This window comes from Armigeres subalbatus, chromosome 2 (genome assembly GCF_024139115.2).
Source record: "Armigeres subalbatus isolate Guangzhou_Male chromosome 2, GZ_Asu_2, whole genome shotgun sequence".
NCBI lineage: Eukaryota > Metazoa > Arthropoda > Insecta > Diptera > Culicidae > Armigeres > Armigeres subalbatus.
Window position 1 is genome coordinate 395,513,292 of NC_085140.1, and position 18,611 is coordinate 395,531,902.

General features: G+C 40.8%; 1 protein-coding gene and 1 long non-coding RNA gene across 2 annotated transcripts in view; both read left to right on the forward strand.

Annotated features, from left to right (window-relative positions):
* The window catches only part of LOC134210220 (uncharacterized), a 46,465-nt gene that overhangs the window by 10,926 nt on the left and 16,928 nt on the right, over positions 1 to 18,611 (forward strand). Inside the window, exons 2-4 of the mRNA XM_062686265.1 lie at positions 1,066 to 1,368; positions 1,434 to 1,865; positions 1,926 to 2,571. Of these exons, the coding sequence (XP_062542249.1) occupies positions 1,066 to 1,368; positions 1,434 to 1,865; positions 1,926 to 2,571 (1,381 nt within the window). The remainder of the gene's footprint in view (positions 1 to 1,065; positions 1,369 to 1,433; positions 1,866 to 1,925; positions 2,572 to 18,611) is intronic.
* Positions 3,869 to 9,066, forward strand: LOC134213221 (uncharacterized). The gene is made up of 3 exons (XR_009979418.1): positions 3,869 to 4,529; positions 8,119 to 8,239; positions 8,300 to 9,066. It is a non-coding gene; the product is annotated as an uncharacterized LOC134213221 (long non-coding RNA).

The window sequence follows — 18,611 nt, forward strand, 5'->3', positions numbered from 1 at the left end:
TCGAAAATTAGTCAAAAAATGTTTTCTTCGATATTTTAAAAGTTCTGCAGACTTTAAAAACGTATAATACCAAAAACTAATTCATAGAGAATATAGGCCAAGATCCACAGAAAAATAAAAAAAATATAAAACGAATGGGTGACCCTCAACAAAAATTGCGAAAGGACCCAATATTTGATTTTTTACCTAAAAAAAAGCTCATTTTTCAAAAATCGATCTGGCGCGACCTCTAAACGATTTTTTATAAATTCGGTTTGTTCTACAAAAATTATCCAGAAGGTATATTTTTCATTTCAGGGTTGAGCACCATGACTTTTCGAACATCGATTTTTTTTGGGACACCCTTTTACATACACTAAGTCTTAGTGTTCGAGAAGCCAAAACCAGGCCTCCACTAGCTATTATGAGAATTCCTTGGGGACCTATTCCGGTAAGTCAATGAAATTATTCAACAAAAGATACTCAGACCAATTATTGTTTTGATTTTAATTATATGTAACTTCTTTTCACAATTGAAGGTCAAGGTAACCTGGGTTTTCCACTTTTCAAATCTTTTTCCATAAATTTTAAGCGATCGAAATGGTCTGAATTATTGCACAGTTGGAACAAAATTGACTGTTTTTGATAGCCCATAATGATTAATTGCATTTTGATCATATAAACTGGTTTTACAATAATATAACCTTGAACTATCGATTTTCCTTTTCCACTTCCCCCCTTAATCTTTTTCCGTTGTCGTTATACGAAATTAAAAATATCTTTGAAATCTATGTATTATTCAAATACTTGGGTCGAAAATAATGTCATCTTGAAATCTGTATAAAATTAGATAGGTGGGTAATAAAATTAGATCTATAAAATGACATTTAACGATTAGTTTCGCATTAGCATAAGATGACCGTACAATTCGTAGTTGCTATTCGCGAGTCATGATTAAATTTATGTTCAATTTTTACAGTAAATATCGAAACCAAAGACCCTTAGCAACAAATGTACAAACCTTTTGCCTGCATTTAGACTGCTGCTAACGCATACTATTCGTTTTATTTCTTACCATTATTATAGCATCAGCGTTACGCTTAGCGCAACTCTCCCATGCTTCTCCGGTGATAATTCGCCAGCCGCGAAGTGATTTCACCGTTGGCACATGTACATGGGTAGTCGAACGACCATGCCCCGATCAAGACATAAAGTTTTACTTATACACCCGCTCAAACCAAGAGGACCGGCAGTATGTTCACATCGACGAATCGTTGGAAAAGTCGAATCTTAGCACCTCATTTTACAACCCATCGCTGCCAACAAAAGTTATCATTCATGGGTACAATGGGGACATGTTTCTTGAACCGTTAATCAAAATGAAAGGAGGTAATTTCACTAAATTTTATGTTACAGGACTATAAGGAATAATGTGTCGATCTACTTTGTTGCAGAATACCTGAATAGAGGTAACTACAATTTGTTCTACGTAGATTGGAGTGTGCTTGGTCCCGGTCCATGCTATCCTTCTGCAGTGCACAATACAAAACACGTGGGAATTTGCATTGGCCAACTGGTGCAACGGCTGCTGGACACCGGTACAGACAATATACACCTGATTGGATTTTCCTTGGGTGCTCAAGTGACCAACTATGCGGCGGTAAAATTACGACCGTTTAAACTAAAGCGAATATCTGGACTGGATCCGGCTATGCCCTTGTTCATCACAGCAGATACAGATGACAAACTTGATCAGACAGATGCGGACTTCGTAGATGTAATCCACACAAATGCACTCGTTCAGGGAAAAATCGAGCGATGCGGACATGTGGACTTCTATGTGAATGGTGGAATCATTCAACCTGGATGCTGGGCAGGAGGGCAAAGTGAGTAGCTCTACCTAAATAATGTACATAATGAATGCGTTTTAAAACAATGTTTTATAGATCCCATGGCTTGCAGCCATCACAGGGCACCGGATTATTTTGCGGAGTCAATCAGAAGCCTAACCGGATTCTGGGGTTGGAAATGTGAAAGCTACATTTACTACCTTCTAGGGTTTTGCCCGCACAATAACTACCAAGTGATGGCAGGCGAGGACTGCATTCCAGGAACTGAAGGAATGTTTATGATCACCACAAATGCGGATTCGCCTTTTGCCATTGGTCGTTGGACTGATACCTTAGGATTATTGAAAACAACTAACTCCTTACACAATTTCAACCTTAAACGGGATCCATTCATCAGCGACATTGATCAGTGGGGAAAACTAGAAGGGAACTTCAACAATGTGGAGCAATTTCCAACACCGTATTCTCAGGATCCCAATGGAGACGATTGGCCGTACTTTAATCATATCGGAACGAACAAACTTACCAAAGATTACATTAAGCAAATTCTGGAACAGGATAGAGACCGGTACGAAGAAACCACCGAAGAGAGCGAACCGATGCATACAGATCTACTGAAGCATGTCGGGCTGAGTAATGGCATAAATAAAAATGTTGGACTGAATGACTTAAGAAGAAGGCTCCAACTAAAGGAAGCCAGCGTAGTTGAACAGTATTCGTTACCAATGTACAATCCATTTTAGCATGATTGTAGACATGTTGCAATAAACTGGAGTGGAATGAATTGCATTTTCTGAAAGAAATTCCCGCATGCCGCAGTGCAACAGGTGTTGATTGGAATTGGTGTTATCGTATAAATGCACTAATTGCACTTAATGTCGCTTAGTATCGTGATTGATGGTTTCTACATTAGCATCAGCTTGGTTTTTGAGGTTCTTACTGAGCGGGTCGGAAGGACCTGGCCCAGGGCATGGGACTCTTAGGGTCGGCTTACAGGGCTGGTCAAGGACACAAGTAAAACACGTTCTTGTTCTTTTTGATATATATTCTTTTTGACTTACGGTTGTGTGTGTGTGTCTGTGTGGCGTGTAGTTGCGGCCGGCCGATGCTGGAGCTCTTCGGGATCCCGGAATGGTTTATCAGGGGAACGGGCCACCGATCGGATGGATGATTCGACGGCAGCTCAGAATGCCCTACAGGCGGCGAAAACGGGTGAATTACCCGATTGTTCCCTTTTGACGTCGATTGTCTGGACGGAATCAACGGTGCGGTCCCAACAATGTCCTCGGATTCTTTCCCTGGACTTTCGGGTGATCCACGATTATAAAAGGCCTTCCGGGGGGAGCGGTCTCACCAGTACTTCTCAGGCGAACGTTAACAGGTCCTGGTAGTAGGGTTAGGGGTTAGGTATGAAATTGGCTACTGGGGTTTGATTGCTAATTTCGGCCTCAATTTATAGCATACCTGATTCCGAATAATAGGTAAAATCCCCGATATGGGATTATACTTGAGCTATAAGCTTTAGACTGTGCTTGGTGGGTAACGGATAACTTTCAAAAACTTTTCTACCTTCTCACTTGGCGCTCTAGATCAGAAAAGACTTTAGCTAAATGCAACCCAGTAGCTCATACCTCCTTTTCCCTTTTTCCTTTCTTATACCGTAGTCGTCGTATCCAGTGTGGCAATACTTTTTATTCCCTTTGGCTCATTATTTTCATATGTAACGTCTAGTTGTGTTCAGTGTAAATGTATTGTGTTTAACAAATTTTGTTCTTTTTTTTTTAGCTTATGAGTGATTTTTAAATTAATTATATCAACAATATTAACGTAACAATTTTAACTAATAATTTTACTAACATTTAGAATAGATATTACAATTAACAAACTAACAAAATTAACACTTTATTTTTATTTTATTATTTAAATTAGCAATAGTTACGTAACGGTAACACCACCTCTTATCTCTCCCCAAAATTAATTGCATAATTTATTATCAATTAATTTTTATAAAGTTTACCTAAATAAATAGCATACCAGGTTTGAGTTGCAACTTTCATGCTTTAGACTTTCTCAAAAACAGACATTGTCGCGTGTAACCACCAGATAGTTCATTCCTTCCATGCACGGAATGCCTTCTGTACCGCTTCAAAATCTCCGATTCTGTTAAATGGCCTTCCCTTCTTCTAATCAACCAAAACAGTAATGTTTCGTGGAAGATGACCAAAACAAAAACATTGCTTGCGAACTAATATGATGCAAATTTACCGAATTGATGCTGATCTTATTTCCCGTTTTTCATAACTGATCGATGTTTCATTGGAGGGTGATTGGTAATTGGTATGGCGGATGTCGATATCAGAATTGTAGTGCAGATTAAACCGGTTTTAAAAAACTATCTGCAAATTTGTGATGAAGAATTTGTCACTAAAAGGCATATTTCCCTGGTCTGTTTTGTTCTTCGCTCACAAGCTACAATCCCTTACAACGACAGACTATTGCTTTATGTGTTCGAGTATTGAGTATTGGTTATTCTACTTTTAACGGAAAGAGACGGACCGACGACAGAAACATCTACATTCGTTCACATCAACTTCGCACTCTCTCTAACTTAATTTGCTCTCCATGGACGATACTATTTGATCTTGACCTTCTACACTACCTATTATCACTATCAACCGACGCGGACAAGCTGAGAATGCGGTATCTATAAATTATCCATAAACCGTGAATGTAGTGCTACAAAACCCAAAAATCTAAGACTAAAGAGTGGACAAATTAGTGCTGATTATTCTGATATACCAGGCTTAATATCTGCGGCAGAGAATATGCCTAGATTCTTGCCGTTTTCGTCGGAGAGCTCATACGAGCTGGTGCCTCTTCGCGAAACAATAGTGCATGGCACATACGCTGGTCCTAGCTTTGCATTAAAGTTGTCTCCAGCAGACGACTGTGTAAAATTTCTTTGTACACGTGCTGGCCTACCTGGTAAACAGGGCAGATTTCTGAGAACGAAGATTGTACGCTCTTGCACTGCGGTAATGAGCTTTCTCCAAATTTTTACGAACAAGGTCGTAAACTGCATTGTCAACCTTTAATCGTTGCTTATCTCGTTCTTTTTCAGATAGTTCTGACGTATCGGGATCTCTTCTGTGCTCTTCGCCAGTGGTGACGATTTCATGGCCAAATATGACCCGATATGGAGTGAAACTCGTAGATGAATGTAGCGTATTGTTTATAGTGTGCTCGATTGCGGATATTTTGGTGTCCCATTGACGCTGATCGGATTTCACATAAGTGCGAATACACGCATTTATGCTCCGATTTAATCGCTCAACAGGATTTGCCTGTGAGTGATGACGTGAATTAACCCAATGTTTCACTCCATACTTTGTCAGAAAATTTTTGAAATCGTGGCTTAGGAAACTGGTAGCATTATCAGTGATAATGATCTCGGGAACTGAATAACGCCTAAACCACTGTTCCTCGAGAATCTTCACAATCAGTGGTGACGATATTTTTCTGACCGGGACCAACACGGTCCATTTCGAAAATAAATCGAGCATGACAAATAAGTGCATATTTCCAGATTTTGATCGCGGTAAAGATTGAATAAAATCCACCGCAAGAATTTGAAACGGTTTCGTTGTCAACCTTTGATTCCCCATGGCTGGGTGTTGTGAGATGGAGCTGGGCTTGCACTCCTTGCATATTCTGCATTTAGCTACATATTTTCTAGCATAATCTGCCATTCTAGGCCAGAAATAGCGAGATTTGAGCCTATCGAGTAGCTTCTCATATCCGATATGTAAAGACCCATCGTGCTCCTGTTGAAGTATTTGCTCTCTCTTGCTTTCTGGAATGCAGAGCTTCCATTCATGGCGATAGTCGAGCACTTCGGTTTTGTTTGGGACTAGTTTGAGCAATTGTCGATTCTCAATTTTGAAATCCAACTGTTCTTCAGGTGAATTTTTCACCTGTCTGAACATATTGGAGTACCATGCGTCTCCATTGGCAAGGACCTCTGCAACTTCCAGAGAACGGGACAGGGCGTCTGGAATGACGTTATCCTTCCCACGCCTGTGACGTATCTCTAAGTCGTAACCCTGTAACTGGATGCTCCATCTATTCAATCTAGACGATGTGCGCCACTTGCCTCTCATGATGTGAGTGAGAGCAGACGCATCCGTGACCACAGTGAAATGAGCCCCTTCTATGTACGGCCGAAATTTCTCAATGGCACATATAACGGCCAACCCTTCTTTTTCTGAAGCTGCGTAGGCTTTTTGAGCGGACGAAAGCTTTTGAGAAAAATAAGCGATTATTTTCTCACCTTCTCCATGCAGCTGAGTCAGGATAGCAGCGATGGCACTATCGCTTGCGTCCGATTGTATTTGAAAGGGAAGGTCGAAATTGGGATTGGCTAATACCGGCGATGCGATTAAGCTTTCCTTCAAGCTCATAAACGCTTGTTCTGCTCTCGGATTCCAGACGAGAGTTTTCGGTTTTTTCTTAAGGAGATCAGTGAGAGGCGCTGATATCTCACTAAATCCTGGAATAAACCGTCTATAATAATTTGTCATCCCGAGAAACCGGCGTAGTGCTTTTAGAGATGACGGTCTCTCGAAATTAACTATGGCCTCGATACGGTCCGGGTTTGGCTTCAGTCCTTCGGTTGAGAGGATGTAACCTAGATAGGGTAATTCTCTCAAACAAAAGCGGGACTTGTCCAGATTAATTGACAGATTTGCTGCCTTCAACCGGCGAGCGACTTCTGATAATGTTTGGATGTGGGCTTCGAATGTGTCGTTTACCACGACAATGTCGTCGAGGTACACGAACACATTCGGTTCCAGTTCACCATATCCCAGAACATCATCCATTAGCCTAGCTAATGTGGCTGGACTGTTTACTAGGCCGAAGGGAAGTCTGGTGAACTGGAACAATCCTCTCCCCAACACCGAGAAAGCAGTGTATTTGCGAGATTCTGGATGCAGCGGTATTTGTAAGAACGCTTTCGTCAAATCGATCGTAGTTAAGTACTTGCTTGCACCCAGTCTGCTCAATATTCTGTCTTGGTGTGGGAGAGGATAAGCGTCGCGTTTGGTTCTTTCATTTAGACGCCTGGCGTCTAAACACAACCGTACATCCCCAGTTGGTTTAATTACTGGGACGGTGCTTTGTGACCATTCACTTTTGCTGGGCTCAATGACTTGTTGTTGTAGCATTTTATCGAGTTCCTTATTGATGCGTTTTTGCATCTCAGGTGATGTCGGATAGGGGTTTATTCGGATGGGGGCCGAAAGTTTGAACTCATCCTTCAGCTCAATCTTATGAGTTGCAAGAGATGTTACATCCAATATTTGCCCCTCAATGGCAACTTTAAATTTAAGTTTGACCTTATCTAATTGAGCTTTTGTGTCTCGCTCAAGTTTCCTCTTCTTCCTCGCTCACTTCCCATTCTAATTCCTCTATTCTTAAGTTTTCTTCCATCTCTTTCTCCCTTCTTCGAGACTCTCGACTCAAAACCACTGGCTGAATCTGGAAAGCTCTCCAAAAATCATTAAAACCTAGAATTAATCTTCTTTTTAATTTGGGCGCCACGAGAGTCTTGATTATTCGGTTTTCGTTATTGAAGGTGATGGGCAAATACACAAAACCTTCAACTTCGACAGTTGATCCTGATGCAGTCTCAACATGCACGTCTGAGGGAAATATTTTCAATTTCAAAAGTCTTATGAGCTTTTTACACCCTGCCCCCAAAACTGACCGATGTGCTCCACTGTCTAAAAGGCCGATTATTTCTCTGTCAAACACACTCACTTTTACAAACGGCCGGGTGTCTCCATCGACGCGAACAAAAAGCTCGTTCACGCTGGACACGGGGGAATAATCGTTATCAGAGACCGGTTCAAACCCACTCATTGAAAGCTTCTCAGTGACATATTTATTAGTTGGAGGATTTCGACGATCTATTTCAGCTTGCCTCCTCATGCTGAATCCGCCACGTTTTTTTGACACACGGGACAAGCTGGTGTTATGACATCACCAAACCCGCAAATCCTACAAAATTTGCCTTTCGGTTTCGTACAATCTGCGTAATGGTGTCCGCTTAATCTGCAATTGTAGCATACGCCCAAGGGAGGTCGTCTGTATTTTTCAGCCATCGCTGAAAGCGTGCTCTTAACAGAGCCCTCGACTGGATCCATCACATTATTATTCTCATTCGTGTCCCTGAAGCTTTTTTGAGTTTCTCTTAACGGTTTGAATTTCTCTGTGAACTCATTTTTAGGTTTGCTTCGAGTGAATACGCGTGATGCCGTATTCGAATTTTGGAACGTGCTTTTGGACTTCGTTAAATCCGTTGCAGCAACTTCATTGACCTGGGCATTTCTACCACGGGCCACACTGTCGTGAGATTTTTGGAACATTGTCCAATTGTTCTCGTCAATAATTCTTCCATACTTTTTCAGTTTGGATAGAGATCTTACTCCGGCACCGGTCATGGCGTTCTTATAATCAAACCGGAGATTACGCCAGATGATATTGAACTTCCTGCGGTCCGAGATTGAACGAGTCATCGAATGGAAAATTTTCATCATATCGTGAAGATAATCAGTAAATTTTTCCCCCCTAGACTGCCGTCTCTCAGTTGCTTGTACTTCCAGCTGAAAGTCCAAATCGGGTGGCAAAAATTCCCGTTTTAATTCTTTTTTCAGCTCATGCCAATTCCGAAAATCCCTATTCTCGGTTCCCTCAATGAACCAGTCTTTTGCGCGCCCCGCAAAAAGATGAATGGCACTCCTGTATAGCTCTTTCTCTGTGATGTCCTCAGAGATGCATCTCATTTTAACTTCCTTTAGGAACTCAGTTAGCTTTCTTCCCTGATCTTTTCCATCATACTTTAATCTCCATTCAGCTACCGGAATTCTCTTCAATTCCCTCTTTCTTCTACCTTCTCTCCTCCCTCTCTCCCTTTTATGTCCTACATTGGACTCTAAGCTACTATCCGAACTAGAGTGATCGGAGCTTTCGGTTACTGATGTAACCTCAGATGCAGATGAGAAGCTTTGTCTGCGATGTCTTTTTTTCGACTCTCTTTTGAACGACTTTTTCCCTATTTTCGATGGAGCTTTATCCTTTTTAGATTTCAATTTCGATCTTCCTATGTCAGTACTATTATCGGAGCTATCTCCCTTTGAGTCTAGCTTTAAACTATTCAAATTGAAATCAAAGCCTATCTTGCTATCCAACTCTTTTCCCCTTCTTCCTCTTTAAAAATTCCCCTCTCTGTATAAACGTCTCTGGTTCATTCTTCAGAGACGTATCCCTCTTTTTCAACCGATCGTTCAAACTAATCAACACTTTCTCCAATCTCTTTTCCGTTCTACACTATCTTTTGCTTCTCTCATTTTCTCTCCTCTTCGGCAATCTGAATTTCTCGCATGTGCTTTTTGCTGTTCTGTGGTTTGTTGAACAAACTTTTGAAAACCGAAATGAGTTCCTTTGGATTTTCCTTCTTTCCTTCCTCATACTCAGACAGCACTCTCAAAATTTCTTCTGATCTTCTAACCGACTCATTCATTTCCTTTCTTTTAGAAGCTATCATTTGATTCGTCGCTCCTTCCTGCTCTAACTGCTCTTCTATCTCTCTACCTGACATAGTTGTTTCATTCAATGTTTCTATTTCACTTCTGACCTCTTCTAGCACATTGTTCAAATCCGATTCAAGTCGTTCAGTATCTTTTGAATGATTGTCCGTCTCGTTAACTTCCGGATAGAATTTCACGAATAGTTCGGTAGTCAACCTCCCTACTCTCAAGATTTCTTCCTTGATTCTATCCGCACCTGTAGCTTTGGACAGGATATAGTTTCGAACTCGATAATGAACTAATCGCGTTTTTAACTTCTGACGTTGTCGAGCATCTGTCTTCGGATTTTCGAGTAAGCCTCCTATTACCTTTATTTTCGCACTGATAGTAACTAATTCTTCATTGACATCGCGCCAAGGTTGGGAAAACGCAAACGTTTTCGACTCTTTCTCGCTTTTCAGTCTATCTTTAAGTTTTCTTCGCTTGATACTTTCGTGTTCATCGAAGTGAAACAAAATGTTCCTGATCAGTAGTTCGTATTCAACTTCATCGATCGAGAGATGGGAGACATCCATCGAAGCGTACATTGTTTGTAGATCCATCATTGTTCCACTGCTCGGTGGCTATTTCGGGATTGAAAGCAAGCTATTGTGTGTACGATTGTAATTAATTGAACACAAGCAAACTATTTTCCGTGAATCATTTACTGTATAGGGTAATTAGTCGAATCAAGACCCATTAACAAAATTGCTATACTGTAATTTAATACCGTTTCCTAATTTTCGCTATTTGGTGCAAACGCTGCAACACTGTAAGATTTTGAGAGTGTTCGCGCACTAGTAGTATGCTATCTAGAAATTTATCACTTTACGGGTGAGAACAAATTGGTGATACCGGATAGAACTACACCATTGATATAATTTTTGATGAATTGGATAACCTAATTTTTGCACGTGTTAATTTCACTAATTTGATATCCTAATTTTCTTGATCACTCCGATAGAGTTTTTCCTTGAATCCTTGACCAGAGCTATTTTAGTTGGGCGTCAATTCTTACTGAGCGGGTCGGAAGGACCTGGCCCAGGGCATGGGACTCTTAGGGTCGGCTTACAGGGCTGGTCAAGGACACAAGTAAAACACGTTCTTGTTCTTTTTGATATATATTCTTTTTGACTTACGGTTGTGTGTGTGTGTCTGTGTGGCGTGTAGTTGCGGCCGGCCGATGCTGGAGCTCTTCGGGATCCCGGAATGGTTTATCAGGGGAACGGGCCACCGATCGGATGGATGATTCGACGGCAGCTCAGAATGCCCTACAGGCGGCGAAAACGGGTGAATTACCCGATTGTTCCCTTTTGACGTCGATTGTCTGGACGGAATCAACGGTGCGGTCCCAACAATGTCCTCGGATTCTTTCCCTGGACTTTCGGGTGATCCACGATTATAAAAGGCCTTCCGGGGGGGAGCGGTCTCACCAGTACTTCTCAGGCGAGCGTTAACAGGTCCTGGTAGTAGGGTTAGGGTTAGGTATGAAATTGGCTACTGGGGTTTGATTGCTAATTTCGGCCTCAATTTATAGCATACCTGATTCCGAATAATAGGTAAAATCCCGATATGGGATTATACTTGAGCTATAAGCTTTAGACTGTGCTTGGTGGGTAACGGATAACTTTCATAAACTTTTCTACCTTCTCACTTGGCGCTCTAGATCAGAAAAGACTTTAGCTAAATGCAACCCAGTAGCTCATACCTCCTTTTCCCTTTTTCCTTTCTTATACCGTAGTCGTCGTATCCAGTGTGGCAATACTTTTTATTCCCTTTGGCTCATTATTTTCATATGTAACGTCTAGTTGTGTTCAGTGTAAATGTATTGTGTTTAACAAATTTTGTTCTTTTTTTTTTTAGCTTATGAGTGATTTTTAAATTAATTATATCAACAATATTAACGTAACAATTTTAACTAATAATTTTACTAACATTTAGAATAGATATTACAATTAACAAACTAACAAAATTAACACTTTATTTTTATTTTTATTATTTAAATTAGCAATAGTTACGTAACGGTAACAAGGTAGTAGTCGGGAAGTGAGAAAACCAGTTTTTTTCTACAAACAATAGCGTATGCAGCACGCGGTTCAGTTTGACATATTCCGGTTTTTTGAACAACTGATTTGACAATTTACAGAATTCACTCCAGAATTGGTCGCCAATCATGCAGTCTACGGATGGTTCGCAAAACGTATTCCCTCTTGCTGGCCGAATTTTTCTGCTGGTATCGTTTTCGGCAGTCAGCAGTGAGCCCATGTATTACACCCTCCAAATCGATGATATATAGCAGGCACGAAAGGTCATTACATTGCCGTAACCCTCTGCCTGTTTCGAACGGTCTCAAGAACGCCCCTGGAACTCAATCTACGCACATCTCCCGAGTCATCGTGGCCTTTACCAACCGTGTTACCTGTCATAAGACGAGTTTATACAATCCCATTGAATTCCACCACTTAATTGTATCTTGACAGATACGTATTTCGACCTCAAAAGTAAGGCCGTCTTCAGTGTCTCGTACTTGACTCGACTCGAAGTCAATCGACTTCGAGTCGAGTCAAGTACGAGACACTGAAGACGGCCTTACTTTTGAGGTCGAAATACGTATCTGTCAAGATACAATTAAGTGGTGGAATTCAATGGGATTGTATAAACTCGTCTTATGACAGGTGAAAACATTCCACTAAAAAGCTCAAAATAATGTTCTTATCAACCGTGTTAGTTTATCCAGAAATCCGTGTTCCTGCTTTAGCTGGCAAAGGGGCTTTGAAGTCCATGTGTGATAATGTGTGAGTACATTGGATCCGCATGATATGTCTTCAATCTTATCACTAGAAATCAAGATTTTGGTTCTCAAACATGACCATTTTGTATGAAAACTGTAACACAACCAGTGATAATTTTGTTAATTTTCATTACTTTTCATGTTACAATATTTTTGTTTAGATGAAAACATATTTAGAAACGCTATAGGAAATTTTGTTGAAATTTTTGTTATTTTTATGTCCGCTCCAGGGGCTTTATGGTTTCTCATAATTATTTTCCTTCTGGAGATCCGCGAAGCTGGAAAACGTATGTCTTGCGTGCGTGCTCCCAGGTTCGTCAACGTATCGACATCGCTATTTGGGTGCTTTTCGTAGAGCTGTTGCCATCTCTGGATCACCTCACACTTCATAATGGTGAGATTCCTCGATAGCTCGAAAACCATCACCTTTAAAAGTCTGATGTCTTCGGAAGAAACTTTTTAGGTTATGGGGTCTATGTTTAGTGTAACTTCACAATTGACTGACTTATGTTGTGGAATATATTTGTTCACTTTTCCAAATTAGAAGGTCGAACTATTTCACAACGTTCTAGAGAATTCAATGTTGCCTAACAAATATGATTTCTGTCTCATAAAGGTAATGTGGTTTCAAATAAACAGATTTTAGCTCCTACTTTCCTTAATTCAAATTATGTTTTAAAACTATCTTAGCATTGATTCACGCATCACTTTCCGGAGATACATTTTTGCCTTTCTCGTACAACAAAGTTGTACCGAAAGGCTATATGATTGCTCCAAAAAACGAACTTTTGATAGAAGGCCCGGAGACCCATAGTGTTATATACCGATCGTTTCAGCTTGACAAACGGAAGTGATTCCTGTATGTGTGTATTATGTATGTGTACACTTTTTATAACTTAGAATTATTCGATTTACTCGCAACAAGTTGTATTCGACGGGGAATGCGGTTCCATTGTTTACTCTTGAATCCGATCAGACTTTTCATTTCGGAATTATTAAAAAATCATTGTTTTTTCCAAGGGTCTACAAGACGCGAAACAAACCGAAATATTGATTTTTTGTCGAATACCGGAATGAAACAAACTTTCAATAAATTTTGTGTTTATCTTATGAGTCATTTTTATCATTACCGTGAATCGGTTTTCATTTTTGGATGTTATTTGAGCAGAAACATTGAAAAGTAAGATTTGTTGAGCCATTCATTTACGCGGTTTCCATCATATGCACAATACATGATAATTGGAAAAAGGATTGTGCGGCCGGCGTGGCAAATTAAGAATAAAGAAGCTTCCTGTAAAAACTGGAACATTTCTAATGTTGACACACCTACCAGCAAGATGGCTAATTTTGTTTTTCACGTAAGGAAATGCCAGCAAACGTGCCCATTTCTCCCTTTTTTATAAATCATATTTTTGCACACTCCCAAAACGTTTATACATGCAGACATCACTTCTATTTGTCAAGTTGAGTCTATTGGTATAGAGCATTATGAAACTCCAGGCCTTTTATCAGGCCATATGTTCTCTTCCTAGACAGTACTGATGTATGCTTTAAAATAAAGAATCAATTGAACATTGCATTGAACCGAGCAAATGTTTGAATTGAAAAACGGAGTCATAGCCTCTCTGGCTTCTACTGGCCAAATGCATCCTTCAAGAAGGGACCATTAGCTCCCTTTCTTTAAACCGAACAATTGCCTAATTCAGCGGTTTTCAACCTGGGGTACATGTATCCTTGGGGGTATCTTCGCTGGCCCTAGGGGGTACCTCGGATAAAAATGCGTAATGGCGGACGTATTACAATTTCGATCAAATCTTATTGATAGAGTTTTCATAATTGTGTATTTTTTATTTCAAAAATTTATATTGTACATAATATGCAATGCGATCAATAAATCCCAATTGAATCCTCCCTTCCACAATCAGAACAATGTATGAAGGCCTGTGGAACAAAAGATCAAACAACACGTTTGCTTCTTTGCTAGAGGATTAGAAGCATCCTTATACGCCTCTCGGAACCCTTTTTCCAAGCAGCTCGAAGGTCTCCTTTCAAGTGGTTAGGTTGCCTCCTTTCAAGAGGCTCGGAAGCCTCCTTTCAAGAAGCTCAGAGGCCTCCTTTCAAGAGATTCGAAAGTTCCTTTCAAGAAGCTGAAAAGCCTCTTTGGGGCTGTCCACAAACCACGTAGACCGAAATTTCACTTTATCATTTAGAATCTGAAATCATATCCAAGTGGAGATTTTGAAAAATTTTCGAAAGTTTTATAGAATACTTTGCTCAACACAGAAGATTTTCTTGGTGAAATCCATGACTTTTACTTCAGTGAAATTCATTACATGGAGAAATACACAAAAATATTTCGGTAAATTCATGCAAAAAAAACGGAAAATCCTAAAAAATCAACAAGTTAACCTCGCACAAACCTGCTGTATAATTCGTTTAAAAAAAATGAAAAAAAAAGTATACGTAGACTTTTCGTATACCCCCAGTCCCCCTTCGTAGACTATCGTGGACTTTTTCGAAACCCCTCCCCCCCTCAAGAGACTAAGTGGTTTATGGACAGCCCCTTTCCAGGAGATTCGAAAGGCTCCTTTCAAGAGGCTCGGCAGCTCCTTTCAAGAGGCTCAAAGGCCTTCTTTTCTAGAGGCTCAAAACCTTCCTTTTCCAGAGGCTCAAAAGCCTCCTTTCAAGAGACTAGGAAGCCTTCTTTCAAGATCTTTTCAAAAGGCTCGGAAGCCTCTTTTTAAGAGGGTCAGAAACCTCCTTTCAAGATGCTCTAAGGCCTCCTTTCAAAAAGCTCAAAAGTCTCCTTCCAGGCTCAAAAGCTTGCTTCCAAGAGGCCCCGAATCCTCTTTCCAAGAGGCTAGGAAGGCTCTTTTTAAAAGGCTCGGAAGCCGTTTTCGAGTGGCTCAAAATCCTCCTTCCAAGAGGCTCGGAAGCCTTCTTTTCTAGAGGCTCAAAAGCCTCATTTTCTAGAGGCTGGAAAGCCTCCTTTTAAGAGGCTCGGAAGCCTCCTTTAAGGTCCTTTCAAGAAGCTCGGAAGCCTCATTTCAAGAGGCTCAAAAGCATCCTTTCAAGAGCTTCAGATGCCTCCTTTCAAAAGGCTCAGAAGCCTCCTTTCAAGAGGCTCTGAAGCCTTTTTCCAAGAGGCTCGGAAGGATCCTTTCGAGAGGCTCGGAAGCCTCCTTTCAAGTGGTTAGGCTGCCTTTTTTCAAGACGCTCGTAAGCCTCCTTTTAAGAGGCTCGGAAGCCTGCTTTCAAGAGGCTCGGAAGTCTACTTTCAAGTGGTTCGGAAGCCTCCTTTCAAGATGCTCGGAAGCCTCGCTTCAAGAAGCTTGGAATTCTTCTTTCAAGAGGCTTGGAAGCATACTATCAAGAGGCTCAGAAGAGTCATTTCAAGATGTAAATAAAGCCTCATCTTAATCTACAAGAGGCTCAGAAGCCTTTAATTTAGAAGCGCGGAAACTTTAAATGCATTCAAAAGCTGAAAGGAGCTTCCCTTCAAAGGGCTCGAAATTATTTTTTTCAAGAGGATTGGAAGCCTATACTTTCGAGAGGGGGTACCTCAATTAATGCAAAAATTCGAAGGGGTACCTCTTAAGAAAAAGGTTGAGAACCGCTGGCCTAATTTAAAGATAGCATTTTTTTACACTTCCCTTGCCTTAAACCAAGCAAATGCCTAAATTAGAAGAAGGAACCATATCGTCTATTGTCATCTGCCGGGCAGATCCATCCTTTGAAAGAAGGAACTATATCTTCTCTTGCCGTCGGTCGGGAACATGCATCCTTTGAAAGAAGGGATCATATTCTACATTGCCTTTAACCGAGTAAATGTCTGAATTGAAAGCAATAACCATATCGTCTTTTGCCTTCTGACGGGGAAATGCATTCTGAGAAAAGAGGTATCCCTTGAACTAAGCAAATGTCATATCTTATTTTGCCTTCTGACACATTCTAGCGCATTGTTGAACAACAGGCACGAAAGTCCATCACCTTGTCTTAGTCCCCGGCGCGATTCGAACGAACTGGAGTGTTCGCCCGAAATCTTCACACAGTTTGCACACCATCCACCGTTGCTTTGATCAGTCTGGTAAGCTTCCCAGGGAAGCTGTTCTCGTCCATAATTTGCCATAGCCCTACGCGGTCTATACTGTCGTATGACGCCTTGAAATCAACGAACAGATGGTTCGTTGGGACCTGATATTCGCGGCATTTTTGAAGATTTTGCCGTACAGTAAAGATCTGGTCCATTGACGAGCGGCCGTCAACGAAGCCGGCTTGATAACTTCCCACAAACTTGGTGACAGACGACGGAAGATGATCTGGGATATCACTTTGTAGGCGGCAATAAGGATGGTGATCGCTCGAAAGTTCTCACACTCCAGCTAGTCGCCTTTCTTGTAGATGGGGCATACAACCCCTTCCTTCCACTTCTCCTCCTCTTGAGTACTTACAATTTTTCTATTCGAGTCTACGTATTTTGTACCCAGTCAACACAAGATCGTATATGATGTCATCGAATCAGCTGTAGACCGCTTCAAATGTCTGCTACGTGACTGCGTTTCGGCCGCTGTACCGAAGCGGAAGCCTCCGAGGAAAACACTGTCGACTAATGCTCTATTACGCAACCTAAAAAGAGTGCGCGCTAGAGCTCTTCGCGCTTATACCTATCGGCGGTGTGCCTTCACTAAACGAAACTTCAACATTGCCAGCAATGATTATCGGCGGTATAATAAACTTCGTTACAAACATTATGTTCGACTCACGCAATAAAATCTCCGACGACACCCTAAGAGGTTTTGGTCTTTCGTGAATTTTAAAAAGAAGGAAACTGGACTGCCATCAAGTGTTTTTCTCTATAACGATATTGCGCTGAATATTGAGGAGAAATGCAGCCTTTTCGCTAAACACTTCTCAAGTGTATTCTCGAGCTATTCGCCTTCTCAGGATGACACTGATAGAGCTGTGAGTGGAGTACCTAGCAATGTAGTGGATGTGGGTGTCTTTGATATAGACGTTCAAATGGTTCTGTCAGCGATACGTCAGACCAAATAATCCTTTTCTCCTTGACCTAACGTTCTTCCATCGGCCGTGCTGAAGAAATGCTCTGATATTCTAGCTGTTCCACTTTGTCTACTATTCAACCTATTACTCCAGCAGAGTAAATTTCCTGTGGAGTGGAAAGGCTCCACTATGTTCCCAGTTTTCAAGAAAGGCGACGTGATGTGAGAAACTACCGTGGCATTACACCACTCGGAGTGGAGTCAAAAGTCGACCTTTTTTCTCTTTCGACGTTTTGTCTTTCGACCTATTGTCCCTTTCGACCTTTTGTCCTTTCGAGCTTCTGTCCCTTTCGACGTTTTGTCTTTTCGACCTTTTGTCTTTTTGTCCTTTTGTCATAGATTCGTGGAGCTTGTATGACCCTCGAGTTACATTTCCACATCCTACTAGGAATTCCCACATTTTTCAACTTCATCTCCAAATTTTTGTTTCTACTTATTTTTGTGACTTTTTGATGCCTTATCAAAAAGAAACTATTGAATTCAATTTAATCAAAGTTAATTGCCTATTTCCGGGGATTAAACCACCCGACTTGGATGTTAATTTACAATGTTATGAAAACTCATACCGTCAAGCGGGGCTTTTTTTGATTCCGGGGGCTACTTTGGATTTTTGATTTTCTAAAGAAACTAAAAGTAAATAATACCAGATTCGAAACAGAAAGTTGCCATCCAACTATTAACAAGACACCCGAATGGTGATAATGGCAATTTGAGAGTAGTTTTCTTTATAATTCTTGTTTCAAAATGTCCAAAGTAGCCCACGATTTTTCAAAAGAAGCCCCGCACGACGGTATGTGAATATGTACGTTATGTGGAAGATATTGATTTGGAAAATGTATTGGAGGTAACCACTTTCTCTTCGATGGGACTCGAACCCATGACCCTACAGTACGCTAGACTGGTGCTTTAACCAACTAAGCTACTTCGGCCTTCGCAACCTAGCGGCTACTGAACGAGCTCGAGATTCCCAAATTGGACGCATAGTCAAATCACTCGCAATCCATTTCTCAAGCCAATACTTCCACATGTGTATAGTACACGTCCACATTAGAGGAGCGTGAGTATTTAGAATGGCTGGCGGCTGTACACATTCTTCATCAGCAACTGTACTGATCAAGTGAGGTTGTGTAAGCTATTTGCCAGTCGGTCGTCAAGTAAAATTAACTAAACAGGTGTAAAATATGGTTGTTCATCTCTGTATAATCAGAATGCATGTCTGCATAAGCAGAATGCATTCGAATGATTTAAAAATTGATAAGAAAATTATTTTGAGCATTTAGTAGAATGTCTTTACTTGTTATAA